At 44.4% G+C, this 21,147-nt stretch overlaps 1 protein-coding gene across 7 annotated transcripts in view; it reads right to left on the bottom strand.

Moving 5' to 3' along the window:
• STXBP1 (syntaxin binding protein 1) overlaps nt 1–20,363 on the bottom strand; it is a 65,060-nt gene extending 44,697 nt beyond the window's left edge. For 2 of the 7 annotated variants that reach the window (XM_070596600.1, XM_070596602.1), the window contains exons 1-2: nt 20,081–20,316; nt 1,526–1,554 (exon numbers count right to left, since the gene is read on the bottom strand). Coding sequence is in view for 2 of the 7 variants with exons in the window: in XM_070596598.1 (XP_070452699.1) it covers nt 20,081–20,117 (37 nt within the window). In the remaining 5 variants the exon portion in view is untranslated. Of the gene's footprint in view, nt 1–1,525; nt 1,555–20,080 lie in introns of all 7 variants that reach the window. The other 5 variants (XR_011533627.1, XM_070596597.1, XM_070596598.1 and 2 more) reach the window with 4 other exon arrangements.
• Between the last annotated feature and the right edge of the window lie 784 nt (nt 20,364–21,147).

Genomic DNA, 21,147 nt, shown 5'->3' with positions numbered 1-21,147 from the left:
GCTGGAGTGTGATGGGAGTTTGGGAGATGGTCCCCTGAGGAGCTGGTGAGGAGGAACCAACCCTGTGAAGATTGGGGGGGTCGGGGGGAGTTTTCCAGGCATAGCAAGAGCAGGTGCAAAGTCCCCAAGTCAGAATCAAGGATGGGACAGTCTAGAAAGAGAGAGAAAGCAAGGTTGGGGAGATTGAGTGAGCTCAGTAAGGGAGAGAATGGCTCAGGATGCACTCAGAGAGACTGCTCAGAGTCTCACTTGGTCTTTTTTTTTTTTTTTTTAAAGATTGGCACCTGGGCTAACAACTGTTGCCAATCTTTTTTCTTTTTTTTCTGCTTTATCTCCCCAAACCCCCCCAGTACACAGTTGTATATCTTAGTTGTAGGTCCTTCTGGTTGTGGGATGTGGGACGGCGCCTCAACGTGGCCTGACGAGCAGTGCCATGTCCGTGCCCAGGATCCGAACCCAGGGCCGCGGCAGCGGAGCGTGCGAACTTAACCACTCGGCCACAGAGCCGGCCCCTCACTTGGTCTTTAAAGCAGTAGCTCCTTGCTGAGGACTCCACAAGTCACTTTCTGTCTTCTGCTCCTTGAACACTAAGCCTCATTCATTCACCTTCACACATGACAACTCCCTCCCCGTCCCTGCACCCTCCCTCCCGCCTTGTCTCTGGCATCTGGCATAAAATAATGATTTAGCAACTGCCTGCAGAATGAATGAGCCTCTGAGTGGCATAACTGAGCAGTGCTTGCTGGGAGTGAAACAAGCAGTTCTGTTCACGTGTACCTCATGGCTGGGTAGGGTGATTCCACCTGGTGGCTCTCCGCAACCACCTACACATCTGTCCTGGCCGCCACTCTCCCGCCACCCCCAGGATGCAGAGCTCCCAGTTCAAAGATCACTGCATAAAAAATGTCTCAGAGACTCTTGTACAGGGACTCCTGGGGAGAGAGATCTCTTTATTCCTGAGGAACATGACAGGTAAACTATGGCTACCCTGGCCAGTCCAAGTTTGCAAGCCAGAAGGATCTAGAAATGTTCTTCCCTCAACTCTCCTCACTCAGATTCAGTGAGGAATGTGGTATTATGTGGATGGATAGATACAAATGTTCACATCCAAAGTTTCTGCCATCTTAGCATTTCTCTATATACTAATTTTTAACCAGCATCTGATTAAGAGATCACAATCTTAGCCAAAATCCTTTTAAAAGCTCATATTAAAGATAAACCTCAATCAATAATTCAGTCTCCATAAGAAAAAAGTGCCCACAATAGCAGTAGTATCTAATATGTATTGAAGACTTACCATATGGAATACATCGTCCCACACATTGTATGTGTATCATCTCATTTAAAGCTTACAGTGACCCTCAGCAATTAAATATTATAATCGCTCCCATTTTACAAAGGAGGAACTGAGGCCCAGAGAAGTGAAGTGTCTAGTAATTGCACAATAAAATGTATCTAATCATGATGCCTATGGAGGATATTAAAAATAAAGTATGCATCAATTTCTTGACCTCAAGAAACTTACCGTCCAGTTAGGAAAACAAGACGTTACACCTGAAACATTAAGATAAAAGTCATCAGAATCCGCATGCACTGCTGGTGGAATGCAAAACAGTGCGGCTGCTTTGGAAAACGGTCTGGCAGCTCCCCAAACAGCTAAACATAGAATTACCATATCATTCAGCAAGTCCACTCCTGGGTACCTACCCAACAGAAGTGAAAACACAGGTCTCCACAAACACTTACACACAGGTGTTCACAGCAGCACTATTCATAGTAGCCAAAAAGCAGAAACAATCCAAATGTCTATCAACTGATGAGGGGAATATAGATGTGGCATATCCAGACAATGGAAGATTATTTAGCCATAAAAAGGAATGAAGTTCTGACACAGGCTACAACACAGATGAATCTTCAAAACATGCTAAGTCAAAGAAGCCAGTTACAAAGGAGCAAATATTCTGCGATTCCATTTACATGATCTGTCCAGTGAGGCAGATCCAAAGAGATAAAAAGTACATTAGCAGTTGCCTAGGGTGGGGGGACGGAGGAGTTGGGAGTGATGTCTAAGGAGTACAGGGTTTCTTTTTGGGGTAACGAAAGTGTTCTAAAATTGTGATGATGGATGCACAATTCTGTGAATATACTAAAAGCCATTGAATTGTACACTTTAAATGGGTGAATAGTATGGTATGTGAATTATACGTCAAGAAAGCTGTTTTTTAAAAAGTCATCAGAGAATTTTAGATGAAAACTTCAAATACAAAAAACAAATGCAGTTTTGCTTAATATGGAATAGTTCCACGGCGTCTTCAACTGAAGACAGGTGCCCTGACTTACCCCTATAAAATGTCCATTATCTAAAATTATAATTTGCTTTAATCGTGTATCTAAATTGTGCTCTGCTGAAGTGAGAGAGACCAAAACAGAGATCACAAACTGTCAGCCACAGGGCAAGAACAGAGTACCACTCCCTGTAACTGTCCAATGACAACTGCTTAATCTGACAATGTTCCTATTTGGGTTTACTTTTTGGGCGGGGTGGAGTGGGAGAGAAAGGAGGGAGCCGTTCTTGGGAGTGGTCACAGCTTTAGAAGGCACAGAGCTACGTGCACAATGACTGGAGGACATTGCTCTTGTAAGCACACCCACAGACCGCATAAGACTCAAATGTCCAGTGTTACAGCAGGCAAAGCTTGGGCAGCTGCTGGTATCTGGGAGGAGCGCAGGGTGCTAAATAAATGCCTGATGCCCGAAAAGTCAAACCCTAACCTCAGACACATAAGGACACCAGACAGAGTTACAGAAATGATTATTCACGCTCTCTTTCACAGGAAGTCTTCATTTTCAATCTTATTTTCCTAACTTTTTCATAAGGTTTAGAGACAAAAGCTTCAGGAGCTGGAAAGTCTAGAGCAAAGCCTCATGGACCTTGGAACTTGGATTAGCAGAAAGGGAATCTCAAATTGGGGACAAAAAGATTAGAAATAGGAGTTCCCGAGAACTGGGGCTGCGGCCTCCTCACCCCGGTGCAAAGGAGAGTGATTTTCTTCCTCCTGAGGTTGCCTAAAACATCATGTTCCTTGGATAAAAGGAGCTGCAAAGTTACCAAATACACACAAATAGAAAAATCAATCAAAAAATGGAAACCCAAACAATTTATATCTTCTTAAAATCAATAGCTTATAGTAGCAAATACTACTTAGTTATATTAATATTTTGAAGCAAAAAGACTAAACAAGGACAAAAAATGGTGAAATGGCAATTAATCTTCCAGGGCAGAAAGTACTACTATTACCTCATAAGCACTGTTGAATAGGACATTTTTAAAAGGAAGGGCTCAAGAATGTGGGCCATTTTATACGAGATCATGATAAACCTGCAGTTACTGGGGAAGCATTTCACATTTGCTAAAGAAACAAAAAGAAAAAAAGAAAAGAAAACATATTGCCCTCATACATTAGTGACAACTGCAGACCTCATCTGTAACGCCCCACTTGGTCTGCCAGCCTGTATCTGTTTCTCTGCACAAAGGCTTGTCTTCCTCCTGGGAGACTGCCCGATGACTGCAGGAAATCCTCCCTGAACCGCAGGCACTGAGCATAGGCATCTATTTGATCTCGGCAGGAACCCAAGATGCGGCCAGTATCTTAAATTGGTAGATGCGGTATTTAATGGCTCCAAATCACATTTCTTGACTTACGTGGGAGTTTCCCTAAGGACTAAAGGATTAAGGAAAATACACTCTGGAAACAGGGGAAAGAATGTTTCATATAATTCCAGAAACGCAGAGCAGACAGGACACAAAGATCATTTAGTCCAGTGGTTCTCAATCGGGAGTGATATTGCCCCCCAGGGGACATTGAGCAATGTCTGGAGACATCTTTTTTTCCTTTCTTTTTTCTTTTGGTGAGGAAGACTGGCCCTCAGCTAACATCTGTTGCCGATCTTCCTCTTTTTGCTTGAGGAAGACTGTCACTGAGCTAACATCTGTGGTGATCTTCCTCTATTTGTATGTGGGACACGTGCCACAGCATGGCTTGATGAACAGTGCGTAGGTCTGTGTCCGGGGTCCAAATCTGTGAACCCCAGGCCGCCGAAACAGAGTAAGCAAACTTAACCACTACACCATCGGGCCAGCCCCTGGAGACATATTTGATTGTTAAGATCAGAGGGTGCTATGGGCATCTAGTGGGGAGAGGCCAGGGATGCTGCTAAGCATCCTACAATGCACAGGCTCATACCCCAAATGTCAACAGTGCTGAGGTTAAGAAACCCTGATCTAGTCCGTTCTATAAAGAAACTGAACATGAGAGAAATTAAGTGACTTGTCCACAATAGTGGTGGCAGAAATCATCTTATTTTCAGGCCCAAGACTCTGATCAGCCCAATCCATTCTGCTCTAAGATGTAACCTGCTTCAGCTCTTCAGGTCTGAGATATTTAAAAAACGTTTAGTCTCACACAGCATGACAAGGCCACAAGCTCAAGCTCCCTCTGGAAACTTCAATAGAGCCATTCTAGAGATGTCAAACTGACACAAGATGAAAGCCCCAGGGAAGCTTCCAGAAGGCAGGAAATGCCTCCCCACCACCACCACCACCACACACACACACACACACACACACACACACACACACACACACACAAAGGTCCAAATTCAGGAGGGCTGTGCTTCCTTTTCCCAAATCCATGCAACTGGCACAATAAGATACCAGGAAAAGGAAACATCCTGTCGGGGTCTGGGCTCAGGATCCAGCACCGGAAGAAGGTGGGGCTCCAAGAAGAGAAGAAATGTTGAAAATCCAAAAGAAATGGTTGTTTGCACTTTCACTAAGTATGCAGAGTACATGGTTTTCTCAAGTCTGTCTTCCAACTTCTTTAGAAAAGATTCTGCTTCTTATGTTTTAAAATTGGTTTATTTGTTCTGCAACACTATTATTTTTTGTTTCCCATTTCCTTGGCCCACTAGCTGGAGTGCCACGTCACTCTGTTATTTCACGTCACCCCACATTTGAGCTCTCGGTTCATCATTTTTGTTTGAGAGTGATTTGGATTGTTTTCTCTGGACTGGTCTTCTTCCAGGATAAATTCTTTTTATTTTTTTTTCTGCTTTTTCTCTCCAAATCCCCCCGGTACATATTTGTATATTTTAGCTTTGGGTCCTTCTACTTGTGGCATGTGGGACGCCCCCTCACCATGGCCTGATGAGTGGCGCCATGCCCGCACCCAGGATCTGAACCAGCAAAACCCTGGGCCGCCGAAGTAGAGTGCGTGAACTTCAACCACTCGGCCACGGGGCCGGCCCCTGGATAAATTCTTTACCTTATTCTTTACGCCATGTGTCTGACATTTTTCCTTATCAAACTTCTACAACGCTACCATGTAGATTCGCTTTGCTTTTCTGCTAGATCACCGAGACCAGAGGCATCCTCTCTGGCCATCTACTTGTATCAGAAATGTGTAGGTGGCTCTCTTTGCCCCTCCCCATTTACCCAGGCATCATCTGAATGTTGCTCCCAGAATATGAAATGGCTGTGTTGCGATGATGGTCTTTGTCCAGCCTTAAGGTAGGGGATGAGTGGGTGGTGGAGAGCCCGCTGTGAAGTTTGTCTCTCCAAATTGTATAATTTACTAAAAAGTTCTACACCAAAGACCACTCCACTGAGGATGTATATTGGGGTCTGGGAGGCGATACCCAATATCAGAAGAAATGACCTTAGGCTTAACTTGATTTCCTGCTTCAGAGCGAGGTAATGAGCTAATTCAGAGTGGTATTTCAGGATTTGGGGTGTCCCAAATATTTTTTTTAACCTATCTCTGTTTAGTCAGGCTTTTACTAGCTGCCCAGACAATTAGCCCCAGAACTCTAGAAGACTATTTTCATTCTTCTCACAGCAAGAAAGGAAAAAAAGCTGCCAAACGAACCAGTCATTTTGCTGCCTTAAGAAAACAGGGTGTGGCGGTCCCCAGCCTCTCGCTACTGGCCACTCCCCTCCTTCCTTCCTAGGATGCAGCTCTATAAATGACAAAATCTTATTTTCAAATTCTGAGTCTGTGGTCTATTTTCTACAACAGATGTGTGATAACTGACTTAGCAGGCCTAAGAAAGCGGAATCCATCTGAAGTGGAAGCAGTAGGGAATACTGAAAACCAACCAGATGTACACAGAAGAATCCTCAACAGTTTCAGGAACCGGCAGCACGAGGTACCTCGGGAACTCAAAAGAATGGGAGCAAGGAGAGGGCACGTTGGTAGAAAAGTATCTGAGAAGCAGTTACATCCCAGGTCCCTTCTACCGCTTCCCATCACCGGGTGACTGACCTTTTCCCAACATGGCAGAACACTGAAAGCTTCCTCTCAGAGAGTGTAGGGGGTCCCTGGACTGGGGGACCCAAGGTACAGTTCAGAACATGAGTCCAATAACGAAAGAGAGGGACTATCTGACCACATGTACAGATTGTTGGGAACTACCCTCCATACCCCTGGCCCTCTTCATCCACTCAGCTCCCAGAACTGGGGCAGCCAGACCTTTATCTCGCAGGCAGGAGACAGACAGAGACTTCTCTGGGGAATCTGAGCCCAAGAAGAAAAATCTAAAGATACTGACATTGGGGATTCCCACAATGAACAGCCCACCAGCTCAGAGCTCCCAATCAGCACGTCGTCTCTCATTCTTCACCACAAGCAGACACCAGTTTGCTACACATCCAAGGAAGGCTCCTACATGGGAAACAGACTAAAACAAACAAAACCTGGAAGACACAGACTATGTAGAGATTTAAAACATGTCTTTGTAAAAAGAGAGAGACACAGAAGATACCACACCCATGAAATAAGAATGGGGGCTGTAAAAAAGAAAATTAAAAAGAGCTATTGGAAATGTTTAAAGAACATTTAAACGAATAGAGAAATGTTTAAAGAACAGCAGAAATTTAAAATCAAATAGAAGGACTGGAAGGCAAAGTTGAGGACAACTCCCAGAAAACACAGCAAAAAAGCAAAGAGATTAATAATTGGAGAGAAAAGATAAGAAAACTAGAGGACCAGTCCGAGAGATTCAGCATCAAAGCAGAAATTCCATAAAGAGAAAATCAGGAGAGAAAAACACTAATGAAATCATTTAAGAAATGTTTCCAGAAGTAAGTAGTGTAAGTTGCCAGACTGAAAGGGTCACTGAATGTCCAGCACAGGGGTCACCAAACCGTGGCTGTGGGCCAAATTCAGCCTGCAGCCTGTTTTTGTACAGACCTTAAGCTAAGAATGGCTTTTAAAACTTTTAAAGGAGTAGGGGAAAAAAAAGAAGATGATGTGGCAGAGACCATATGCAGTACAAAACCTAAAGTGTTTACTATGTGGCCCTTTACAGAAAAAGTTTCCTGACCCTGGTCTAGCACAATGGATAAGAACAGACAAACACCAAGGCCAGTCACTAGGAAAGTCCAGAATACTGAGGACAGTGAAAGCTTCAGGGAGGAAGGTACGGGACATATACAAAGGATCAGGAATCAAATGGCTTCAAACATCTCAAAGACAACACTGGAAACAAGACAACAGTGGAGCAAAGTCTTCAAAATTCTGAAGGAAAATAATTTCTAATGTAGAATTCTATGCCCCTCCAAACTGTCAATCAAGTGTAAGAGTAAAAGAGATTATTTTCAGACAGGCAAGGTCTGAGGCAATAAGATTACCTCCCTTTTCCCAGAAGCTCCTGGGAGACGAGCTCCACCTAAACAGGAGAGTGTAAACCAACATGAAAGGACGACATGAAATACCGGCGACAGGACAATTCCAAACAAGAAGGGTGGAAAATCCCCAGGAGGACAGTGAATGGAAGTCCAGGGTAATGGTGGCACCCTGGAGGGAAGACAACCGTGTCTGTAGCCACGTGGCTTTATATTTATCCACACAGTTACCATCTCCACGGCTCTTCATTCCGTTGTGTTGAGCCAGGTTTCCCTGTGGTATCATTTCATGTAGTGCAGGTCTGCTGGTGATAAATTCTTTCAACCTTCTTTTTAACATCTGAAAGTGTTTACCGTGCTTTGTTACTGCAGGAAATATTCTCTGGATGTAGAATTCCAGGTTAATATTTTGTATCTTTCAGTCTTTTAAAGAAATTGCTCTACTGCCTTCTAGCTTACATTGTTTCTGACAAATCTGCTGCTTTCTTTCTCTCTGTTTTGTACATAGTGTGTCTTTTCTTTTCATCACTGCTTTGAAGCAATTTGGTTATAAGGTGCCTTGGTGTAGATTTCTTAATGTTACTGATGCTTGGGGTGCATTGAACTTCTTGGATCTATGAATTCACAGTTTTCATCAAATTTGGAAAATCGTCAGCCAATATTTCTTCAAATATTTTTTCTGACTCCTCTCATTCTTCTCCCCTTTGGGGTCTCCAATCATATACATATATTAAGCTCCTTGAAGTTGTCCCACAGCTCACTGATGCTTTCTTGGGTTTTTTTCCCTGTCGTTTTTTTTCTGTTTCACTTTGGATTATTTCTATTGCTGTGTCTTCAAGTTCACTAATCTTTTCTTCTGCAATGTCTAACCCCTTACACTAATTCTTTAGTAAAAAGTATTTATGGAGAGAATAAAAACAAAGATAGCAAGTTAATTTAACAATTGTTAAATCTAGGTAGAAGGTAGGTAGGTGATCATTATACTATTTTTTCAACTTTTCAGTATGTTGAAAATTTTTCTTAATAAGAGATTAGAGGCAGGGAAAGAATGAGTATTACCACTCTATGAGAAACTGACCAGAGCATTCAGTCTCAGTCAAAGCCCAAAAAAGCTTATTACTCCAACTTGAATTCAAAGTTCCTTACAGGAAAGTAGGAGAGGGAGAGAGAAGAAGGAGGGGCGGGGGAGAGAGAGAGAAGGATCCCGACACATAACCAAAACAGCAAAGTTCAAAGTAAGTAAAGTTCAACCCACCCTAAGATTATCCGAGGGAAAGCATACGGCTACACTTTCAGTGACCACGTGATTGCCTCATCTTAAAATCCCAGGGAAACACTTTTACCCAAAACTGATGAGGTCTGTAGACAAATTCTTTTCCTTAAAGATTGCCACCTGAGCTAATATCTCTTGCCAATCCTTTTTTTTTCCCCTTCTTCTTCTCCTCAAAACCCCTCAGTACATAGTTGTACATTCTGGTTGTAGGTCCTTCTAGTTATGCTATGTGGGACACTGCCTAGGCATGGAGTGATGAGCAGTGCCATCTCCATGCCCAGGATCCAAACCTGCAAAACCCTGGGCCGCCAAAGCGGAGTGCACAAACTTAACCACTCGGCCACAGGGTCGGCCCCCTAGACAGAGTACCTTTTCAGGGGTCTGCCTTACAGTAGTCTGCTGCTGAAGGCCTACAGCGTGAAATTAACACAGAGCGGACGGAGACTCTTCTCAGTTCCAACGTTTTATTTTCCTCAAATCCCTAGCAATTGGCACCAACAGTATCAATGTGTCCAGAGACCAGGCAAAGGCCTCTCTCCTTCCCCTTGCAGCTGTACCGATGCTCAAGAAGAAGGGAAAAGAAACTCTGAGAGCAGAGGAGCCATGGGGCTGGCTTCAGCCCGTCACTCCCAGTGTGGGGGCTGTGAAACCCATCTAACCCAACAGGTCTGCCTTTCCCCTCAGCTGCCAAACAGAAGCAGCTTCGTTCGGACGCCATTAAAGAAAGTTCATGAGGAGCATCTGCGACTGGATTAGAATCAACTGGAAAGTCCTGAGCCATAGCTAAGCACGGTATAAGTGGCTTTCTGCCCTCACTGTTGTAACACTCCTAGGAGTTTATACTTGTGAATCTACGCTGGCATGGAACATGAAAATAATACTGTCTGTCCCCAATAGCCACAGAGAAGGAAAAAAATCTGCTAACAGCTGTTATTCATCGAACAGCCTAGTACAATCTCACTTCCTGCTCTGGGTGAGAGTCTGGACTAGATGCTTCTAAGATCCTTCCCAGAGCCAAGACTCTACAGTGCAATGTCGTCGCGACACAGCATAAAACCCAAATCCTCAGAGCTTTGCATTTTGACTGACTACTACCATTTCCTCTTCTCCTCCTCGGAACAACCCTGAACAATGAAGTTCACACAGGCAAAGGCCGACTTTAAGACACAGGGGAAACAGCACAGAGGGAAAACTCCTGAAAAGCTTCCAACCGCCGAGCCTCCCAATCCGGAGGGTGGACGCTCATTTCCACGTGAAGCCTCCCAGTGGCCAGCTCCAGCTCTCTCCAGGTCTGCCTTAGGGTGGGCCCTGGAAGTCACAGAATTGCAGACACTGCTCTGCCAGATTCACATTCTTGTCTCTAACTCTCCAACCTACCGGGTACTCTTGCTGTGCCCAGCCCGTCAGTGTCCCTCGGGCATGAACCCAGGCCCTGGTCTCACCCTACACCCTCTCCTGTATGATCTGACCCACACCCACATCTTCAATGGCCTGGTGACGCCCCAACCAAAATCTCCAGCCCTGACCTTCAGCACGTCTACCCACTGCCCACTAGCTGTCTCCCCTTAGGCAGTCCACAGGCACCTAAAAGATAATGCCTGCAAAAGCAAATGCTTCTCGGCAAACCTTTCTTCTCCTTCTTTCATATTCTTAGTGAACGCCATGAACTTCCAATTGGCTGCCCAAGCCAGAAAACTCGGCATCTTTCCCAAATCTTTCTCCTCCTCCTCCTCCTCCTCCTCCACACCCAATCCATCACCATGACCGGACACTTCTACCTCCGAAGACTCCTTCAAGCCGATCTCCTCTCCACCTGCTGCTACTTCTCCATCCCTGCCAGATCCCCATTCTCATCACCTGAACCACCACAGTAGCTTCCTAACTGAACCTTCTGCCCTCAGCCGCACTCCCTGATGTCCACTCTCCACACAGCAACCAGAGATTTTTCTAGACTAAATTCTAACCATGTCTCTCTGTGAATGAAAACCTTCGGTGGCATCCCACCGCTCCTGGAATAAAGATAAAAGTCCTTCACGAGGATAGGAAAGCCCCAAGCACCTCTCCAACTTCTCTCTGCACACTCTCTTGCTGCCAGCTCCAGCCAGGTGAACCTTTCTCATTTTCTTGCCAAGCCTGGACATTCTGCTACTTGAGTTGCTCTCCCCCAGGCCCCACAATGCCAGCCTTGTCCTGGCTAACTCCTCCTCACCGTCCAGGTCTCCCTCATCCCCCAGGCCTTGTTGGGGGCTCCCCTACATGCTCCAATATCACCACACCATACTGTCCCTCTCAGGGCACTTACCCTGAGGTATTACCACGGCCTGTCTGAATCCCGCAGGAGTGACTGCTGGAGACTCTGACTCAAGTCTGTATCTTCACAGTGAGGCTCCAGTGACTTTTTTTTTAAAGATTTTATTTTTCCTTTTTCTCCCCAGAGCCCCCTGGTACATAGTTGTGTATTTTGAGTTGAGGGTCCTTTTAGTTGTGGCATGTGGGACGCTGCCTCAGCGTGGCTTGATGAGCGGTGCCACGTTTGCACCCAGGATCTGAACTGGCAGAACCCTCGGCCGCCTAAGCAGAGCATGCAAACTTAAGCACTGGGCCACAGGGCCGGCCCCCTCCAATGATTTTTTTTTTAATTTGTTTTTTTCCCTCTACTTTTCTTCATCTCTCTCTAAATATTTTTGTTCCCAAGAGTAAGATACGCTTTCCTAGTATGATATTTACTATCTCACTCACTTCACAAGGCCAGCTCCTAGGCCAAATATTTAGTAAACATTTAAAGTGAAATATCAGTGACACACAAGAAACAGAAAGAAAGAAATACTGGAAATCTGTCCAGTGAGAACTTGCAATTTGAGCCATCAGTAGTTACTCTTGCTTTGAAGCCCCAGAGACGTATATTAAGATCAGATCAGTGTAGATCAGAAGCAAATTGCTGTTTTAACCAATGCAAACTTTTCCCAAGGGCATCAGAGTGGGCCACAGCCGGCTGCTGCCTAGTGATTCCTAGATCAGGTGTCTATCAAAAGTATGAGTAATTCATTTCCCTAACTCTTCCAATGACTTATTCAGTAACCTTGAGCAGATAAACCAATTTCTGTAATTAGACCTGTAAAATATAATAACCCTTAGGGTGACTCTTTGTTGTTTTCCAAGCACTTTTTTTGGTATATTATTTAACGGGAGCCTTAAAAGAATTCTGTGATGCTGGTATTAGAATTCCCAATTTGAAAAGAGGGTAAATAACACGTCCCGGCCACCCAGTGTTAGAACTGGGACTGTCAGCTGGATGTTCTGACTTCTAGTTCAGAACTTTTTTCCACTACCCAACACTGCTTCTGATTAAAAAAAAAAAAAAAAGAAAGAAAGCATGGGGGGAAAAGTAAGTAAAACTCATACTTGCTGAAACCAAACTGAAGTCAGATACTTCATCCTAACTTTAGCTCTAGCAACAGCCCTGCAAAGAAGCCACTGAGGGAAGCAATCCAATATGAGAGAGAGTTGGGGATTCTCCAAGCACTTCTCACAGCTAAGCCACAGGACCAGGTTCAAAATTTATGGCTGCTGAGTTGCCAGTGGTAAATCTAAAATTTGGCCTGACTACTCCACTAAAGAAAAGATACTTCATTAGCTGCCAAACACCTGTTTATCTAAGAGGTGCTGCGTGCCAAAAAAGCCAGAGAGAAATCCTTCAGTGCACATTCGAAAAACCCTCTTTGGATCCTGTGGCAGACGTATGCTCTCTTACACCTGATGGGCAACACATGGATGACAGCTGAGTCCCAAACCACCTCCTTGGATATTCTGCCCCAATTCAAACTATTTATCACCCCATCACGAGTGACATCTAGTTCAAAACAAAGGAAGACTATATTTAGAAATAAATGGCAATACTACATATTAAAAACTATGGAGGGGGGTGGGGAGAAAACCTATGAGATTCAACCAAAGCTGTACTCAGATGAAAACTCAATCCTTAGATACTTGTACTAGGAAAAAAAATTAAGCACTAATTCAAAAAATTAGAATAAGAACACACACACACAACATAGAAGAAACTATCTTTTTTAAAGACAGTTAAAAATAGATAAGTATAGGGGCTGGTCCCGTGGCCGAGTGGTTAAGTTCATGCGCTCCGCTCCAGTGGCCCAGGGTTTCACCAGTTCAGATCCTGGGCATGGACATGGCACCGCTCATTAAGCCATGCTAAGGTGGCATCCCACATGCCACAACCAGAGGGACCCACAACTAAAAATATACAACTATGTACCAGGGGGCTTTGGGGAGAAAAAGGAAAAATAAAATCTTTAAAAAAAAAAGATATGTATCTAGAAAGTACTTCCATAAAAATAATTTTAAAAAGGGTAGAATGAGAAAAGAGATCTCAACTACCGATGCAGAAGATATTTTTTAAATTATGCAAATTTAATTTAAAGTCACACCCACTAGGATGGCTATAACAAAAAAAGACAGATAATAACAAGTGTTGAGAAGGATGCTATAAAATTGGAAGCCTCATACACTTCTGGTAAGAGTGTAAAATGGTGCAGCCATTTTGGAATCAGTTTGGCAGCTCCTCAAAAAATTAAATATAGAGTTACCACATGACCCAGCAATTCTATTCCTAGGCATCTACCCAAGAGAATTGGAAACACGTCTTAAAAATAAATAGATAAACATAACAAATTTTTTCAATCCATGAACATAGTATATCTCTCCATTATTTAAGCCATCTTTGATTTCTTTCATCAGTGCTTTGCAACTTTCAGCATACAGATGTAGAACATATTCCATTGGGTTTATAGTATTTTGTGGGGTTTTTGTTCTACTGTAAATGGTACTACTTTAAATTTGAATTTCGAATTGTTCATTGCTAGTATACAGAAATACAATTGATTTTTGCATATTGACCTTGTATCCTGTGACCTTGCTAAACTATGTGCAATTCTCCTTATCAGTGGGTTGTTCCCTTATTTGTGAAGCTAAGAATCATGATTTTCACACTGCAATACAGCAAAGAAACTAAAATATTAGAAGTAAATTTGTTAAAATGTCAAGATCTCCCCAAACTGATCTATAGATTCAACACAATTCTAATAAAAATTCCAGAAGCATTTTTTAAACAGAAATTGACAAGCTGATTCTAAAATTTATATAGAAAAGCAAATGAACCGAAAGAATCAAAAGAATTTTGAAAAAGAACAACAAAGTTGGAGGACTCACAATACCTGGTTTCCAGTCTTACTTTAAAGCTACAGGAATTGAGGCAGAGTGGGTGTTGGCGGAAGCACCCATATAGGTCAGTGAAACACAGCAGGGAATCTAGAAATAGACCCACCCATATATGGCTAACTCATCTTTGACAAAGAACAGACAATTCAATGGAAAAGAAAGAACAGTCTTTTAATAAATGGTACTGGAACAACTGGACATTCACACACTCACACATGAACAAATGGACCATAATTCACACTACATACAAAAATTAACTCAAAATGGATCAGAGACTAAACGTAAAACCTAAAATTACAAAACTTATAGAAGAAAACACAGAAAAAACATAACATAGAAAATCTTTTTGAACTTGGGTTAGGCAAAGATTTCATATATAGGGAACTAAAAGCATAATCCATAAAATATTGATAACTTGGACTTTATAAAAATTAAGAGCCTCTGCTCTTTGAAAAATACTTTTAATAAAATGAAAAGACAAGCCACAAACTGTAAGAAAATATTCAGAAACCCTATATTTGATAAAGGACTTGTACTCAAAATATATAAAGACCTCTCAAAACTCAATAATAAGAAAACAAACCACCCAATAAAAAATGTGCAAAATATTTGGACATGTCACCAAAGAACATAGACAGATGGCAAAAAATACATGAAAAAATGCCTAATACCATTAAGGATTACATTAGGAAAACGTAAATTAAAACTATGACATACTACTATCTATCAGAATTCCTAAAATTTTAAAAACTGACAATACTAAGTGCTGACAAGGATGAGAATTCTCACGCATTGCTGGCAGGAATGTAAAATGGTATAGCCACTTTGGAAAACAATTTGACAACTTCTTATAAAGTTAAACATACACTTGTCATACGACCCATTAATCCCACTCCTAGGTATCTGCATATCTAAGTGATATGTTCACACAAAAACCTGTGTGTGAGAGCTTATAGAAGCTTTATTCATAATTGCCCTAAAGTGCAAACAACTCAAACGTCCTTCAGCTGGTGAGTGGATAAACTGTAAGGACATCCATCCATCAGAACAGCAGTCAGCAATGGGAAGGGACAAATGACAGATACGCGCAATATAGAGGACTCTCAAAGCATTAGGCTAAGTTAGAGAAATCATATTAAAAAAGCTACACACTATAGGATTCCACTGATATGACGTTCGGGAAAAGGCAAAACTGTAGGGCCAGAAAACAATTCAGTAGTTGCCAGGAGCAGGGGGTGGGAGGAGGAATTGACCACAAAGGGGCAGCACAAGAATCTGATGGGTGATGACGCTGTTCTGTATTTTGATTACGGTGGTGGTTACGTGACTGTATGGAATGAGTGAAATCTGAAGAACAATTCACTAAAAAGGGTGAATTTTACTGTATGCAAATTACACCTGAATTTTAAGAATGGAAATACTGCAACATGTATTTAATATATTTCAAAATATACTTAGGTTATTTGTATGCTAAAGTTTCTAATAAAAAAAAAACTGCAATAATGAACAAAGACTGCTTCTATCCAGAGTCTTCCCAACTTCTGACACATCCTATGACTCACGACCCTGTCTGAAAAAGGTATAAGTTTAATGTACAAATTGAAACTACATTTTTTTCCAAAAGAATGTGATTCTTATAAACGAGCATGAGGAGTAATTGTTAATAGCTAGGAAACAGGAAAAACAGTGTATTTTGTAATCCTTGCATCTTTGTAACACACTGACAAAACTTCACTGAACAGGAGTAAGCTCTGGATATAACATGGATTTACATAATTGAAACATCACCTATTAATATAAAATAGATATAAGACGCCACCAAAAAAGTGAAATTCTCCCTTCTCTTACAATCCCTTTTCAAAATAGCAGAAAAAACCTACATTTTATGGAAAAAATATAAACAAAAAAAGTAAAGAAATGAGTAGAACTGGAAATAGAAGTTGGGTCAGATTACAAATTGTCCACATGTTCTTCGGGTTGATTCTTCCATTTTCTAGTTCATTTGCACTTCTTTCAAGAAGTTTATCTGAGACTCTGCTTTCTCCCCTCAAACCCTGGCCCCACAGGACAGAGGTAGTCTATCTCTTCTCAAAATCTCCTAAAGTTTTTTTTTGCTGAGGAAGATTCACCCTAAGCTAACATCCATTGCAAATCCTCCTCTATTTTGCATGTGGGCCGCCGCCAAAGCATGGCCACTGACCAGTGGTGTAGGTACATGGCCGGGGAACTGAACCTGGGCCACCTAAGCTGAGCACACTGAACTTAACCCCTAGGCCACTGGGGCGGCCCTCAAAATCCCATAACACTTTGACTAAATTTCTTTGTAGATCTTCTCATAATGACAATATTTACTGAATTTACCGTATGCCAAGAACTGTGCTAAATGTTATAGCTGCATTACCTCATTTAACACTCACAGAACCCCACAAGGGAGGTGCTATTATTATGCATCTTATAGAGGAAGAAATTGAAACACAAAAAGGTTCCATTATGTGTCAAAGTCACACAGCTAATAAGTGGTGGATCAGAATTTTGTCCCAGGTAGTCTAATTCCAGAGCGCATTCTCTGAGTCACTATACATAAAGCTTAAGTCATTCATTCAAACTTTACTGAGTACTAAGCACTAATTCACCCACTAAGAATAGACATAAGAATAAGATGAGGTCCTACTCTCCCCTGAAGGAACCTGCAGCCTAGTTGGGCAAGACCTACACAAAGACGAACCCTAAGTATGTAAGAGAGGTGACAGGAGCAACAGGGAAAGCACCTCAGGATTGACTGTGTCTGTCACAATAGTTTGAGAGTGGTCCCATGTTTTAGTTGTCCCTGTTTTCCCCCATAGTTCCTAGCAGGCTCTGAACAAAGATTTGTTGAATGAATAGCTGATGTTGACCCCCTCCTCTACTTTTGTTGTGCCTGTATCTACCGCCACTCTAAAACTTAACTCAGAAGGATCTGACAAGAAGCCAAAAACTACATCTATCTTACTCTCCATCGTATACTTAATAACATGCATTCATTCAATAAATATTTATTGACCCAACTATAAGCCACTTGGTATGGGATATAGTGGTGAACATGTCAGATGAAGACCCTGTTCTCCTAGAAGCAACATTCAAGTGGATGAAACAATCAATAAGTACCAAAAAACACAAACTAAACAGTATCATCTCAGATCACCTTAAGCACTATGAAGAAAATAAAATGAAGAAATGTAGTAAACAGTGACTATGGGGTGTTAATTTAGATTGGGAAGACCAGGCTGTGAAGGTGACATTTAAACTGGTACACACTAATAGACAATCATCTTTATTTTACTTTTATTTTTAGGGGAAAAAGGCAAAGCTAGAAACCCCATCCAAAATTAGAAGCCAGAATTAACCTGTCATTGACAAAAAAATTACAATAATATTTTTTTCCCCAAAATTTATACCTAACTCAATTGTTACAGGAACAGAAACCTGTTCACACATTCACCAATTTTATGTATTTTTGGTTTTATTTTGGTAAACAGTGGCTTTGCTTTATTTCAGAAAAGAAATGGTAGCCATATTGCATATTGATGTTTAGTTTGTTTACCTTTATGCTTGCTTCTAAAAAAGGGGGGGGGGGGGGACTAAGGAACTACCTGCATGAACAAGGGTCCTGGCAAAAGGATGCTAAAACTTGATTCCTATAACACTTAGGGATTTTGTTTTAAAAACCTCTTATTCGAATATAACATTTGAAAGAATGTTAATATGTAACATAACATTCCATGTTTCACACCTCTTTTAAAAGGGTATTGGAAGGAAATAGTATATCTAGAATAATAAAGGAAGTTACCTTTTTAGTAATGTTGTAAGGAAACGGACAGTAGGTTTTTAAAAATTAATTAACACTGATTTTGGCAAGTCATTTAACTGCTCTGAGCCTCCATTTCTTTCCCACGGGTAAAATGAGGGTGTTGACATCCGAGGATCGCTATGGGTCCTCCAAGCCCTAAACTCACTTTGATTGGTCTTAAAAAATAGAAGGTACGTGATTTAGAGCCCTTCCTGCCTGGGGAAGGCAGGTGTTATAGTGGGCACTTTAAAAACTCGCTCATTTGGGGTTCAGTTTTTATAACAATTTTCTTCTGATGCAATAGGTCGGATAAGTTTGTACAACAGGCGGGAATATTCCCTATATATCAACGAAAAGAATGGGTACCACAAGACAGTTATGATGCTCCAAAGGAACACTACAGAGCCAAAAACATTTGATAGTCAAAAAAAAAAAAAAAAAAAAAAAGGAGAGAGAGAAGAGAGAACGCGCTATGATAGACAATGGTTGGAAAGGAAATGTAATTTCCACCATTTTTATTGTATTTCCTTTCTTATCTCCTACAGAGAAAAGCCCAGTTTTAATTTTCTCTTAATTCCAAAGAGGAAGCAAAAGCCAAAGCAATCCTCACGCACTTTTTGTTAAAGATATAGCCAAAATATTGAAGAGGTGTTATATGTCTACACCTATCACCGATCTTAGCACTGGGACTCTGTTTTCCTAAGATTACCATCGGCCCTCACTCCGCTGCAGCCGACACTCACCACCATCCATTTTTCAAAATCCATTTACGCTGAGCCTCTCATTCAAACCCATAAACAACCATTTCCTCCCTGCAACAGCGGTCTGAGCGGCCCGAAACGTTCGGCCAAGCAAGGGCTGCGTCCTGCACCCCCGACTGCAGACTGCGGCGCTGGGCAGGGCCACCCCTCCCGCCGCACGCGAAAGCGGTCCTCGTCTCCCCAGTGATTTGAGAGGGCTCAAGATCCTGATAAGCCCCCGCCCTTGAAGCCACGACCCAGGACCGGGAGGAGGAGTGAGGCGGCCTCGGCCCCGCGGAGCCAAGGCTCCGGAAAACAGCCGCCGGGCTCGCGGGGGGGCGGGGGGGGGTCTCCGCAGCCGGGGACGGCGCTCGGGCTCCGCGGGGAGGAGGAGGGGGAGGAGGGCGCAGGCCAGGAATCGCTCGTCACGATTCACGAAGGAGGGTGGGAAAGAGGGAGGGACCCGAGACAGAAAAAGGAGTGGAATCTGGGAGCTTAGGGAATAAAGAAGGAGAGGAAGGGGCGAGGGGAAAGGAGAGGAAGGTAATGGGAATGAAGAAGAAGGGGGGAGCAGGGGAGGGTGATGGGAGCAGGGGAGGGTGATGGGCTGCAGGGGGTAAAGGCGAGGTGAAGGGGGGAGGGATGGGGTGAAGGGGGAGGAAGAGGGAATGGAGCGAAGCGTGGATGGGGTGAAGGGGAGAGAAATGGAGGTGAAGAGGGGAGAGATGGGGTGAAGGGGAGATGGAGGTAAAGAGAGAAGAGAGGGATGGAGAGGAATAGGGATGAAGGGGAGGGGTGGGGTGAACAGGGGGGGATGGAGATGAAGGGGAGGGGTGGGGATGAAGGGGTGGGGTGAACAGAGGAGGGACAGGGATGGAGGGGTGGGGTGAACGGGGGAGCAGTGGGGATGAAGGGGAGGGATGGGGTGAACAAGGGTGGGGCGGGGGGAGAGGGATGGGGAAGAAGGGAAGGGATGGGGATGAAAGGGAGGGATGGGGTGAACAGGGGAGGGCAGGGGGGAGAGGGATGGGGTGAGATGAAGGGTAAGGATGGGGTGAAGAGGGGAGGGATGGGGGAAGGGGAGGAATGCGGGAAAGGGGGGAGCGGGGAAGCAGGGAAGCGGGCGCGGGCCGCAGGAGGCCAGGAGGGACTTCCCTCGGCGGAGGGCGGCGCTGGGATAACGGGACCCTCCCAGCCAGAGCCCCCGGCCGGGCGGGGCGAGCAGCCGGCGCGGAGGCCGGAGCGCTGCGGGCAGGTCCGGCCCCGGCTGCTCGCAGGCGGCCGCAGCCCCCGCCCGCGGGGAGGCCCCCGACTCCACTTACTCTCTCCGACCACGGCTTTGAGGCCGATGGGGGCCATGGCGCTGCGAGAGTCTCCGGGCTCCGAGCCTCCTCACGCGACGCCCGCGGACACCGCCGCTTCAGGACCCGGTGTCCTCCGCCGCCAGCAGCCCGCCGCCCCGCAGCCGCGCTCGGGACCGACTGACGCGCGGACTCGGCGCGGGGGCGCGGCGCGAGCCAGAGCGAGGCTGCCGACCGGCGGGCGCGCGCGGGGGGGCGGGGCCTCGCGCCCGCCGGCCGCGTCACCCGCGCGCCTCCGCCAATCGCGCTGCGGCCCGGGGGCTCGGCCCCGCCCCCCGAGATGCGGCTGGGCGCGAGGTGGCCCCCAGCTGGCGAGAGAGCCGCGCCCTCCCCCTCGCCTCGCGCGCCGCTCGCGCCCCGGCCACTGCGCGCTCCCGGTGCGCAGGGTCCTAAAGTCCCCTCCGCCGCCTCTGCACCTGAATCCCCGGCCATTGGCTACTGACGCGCATCATATTCCTCGAACTCCGCTGGAGTCCTGTCTTTCCTCTTTCTGGGAGCCTTCCATTTTCCCCCTGCCCACAAAAGGAACCCAGAGGCTAAATGTCTTAAGGGTAGTACCCACTCCCAGCCACAACAAAACGTGAGGTTTATCGACACCATCCCTATCTCTCTGGGCACCTATATCCACAAATCCGCCATTCACTGAACTCTTACGTGTCGAGCTCCATGCTAAGCGCCTTACGTGCCTCATCTCATTAAATCCTCGCAATGCTTGGGCATTGTTTTTCATCTCCATTTTCAGATGAAAAAACTGAGGCTCAGAGAATTGAGCACCAGACTTGCGCTCAGGCAGTGTATTAGCAAATATTTATTGTTCTCCCACTATGATATGTAAACCGCTATTTTGGGCTTTGGAGCTACAGCCATGTACAATGCAGACTCAGGTCCTAGTCTTTGGGCACTCAAAGTCTAGAAATTTCTAAGTCCCAAATCTGACAGCAATATGCTGTGGGACAACTCTGGTCTCAGTATCTCCTTCTTGGAGTCCACATTTACCAAAGTGGTCCCAGGTCAGTTGTCACTGGACT

Source organism: Equus przewalskii, chromosome 26 (genome assembly GCF_037783145.1).
Source record: "Equus przewalskii isolate Varuska chromosome 26, EquPr2, whole genome shotgun sequence".
Lineage (NCBI taxonomy): Eukaryota > Metazoa > Chordata > Mammalia > Perissodactyla > Equidae > Equus > Equus przewalskii.
This window is presented reverse-complemented; position numbering and strand designations above follow the sequence as displayed.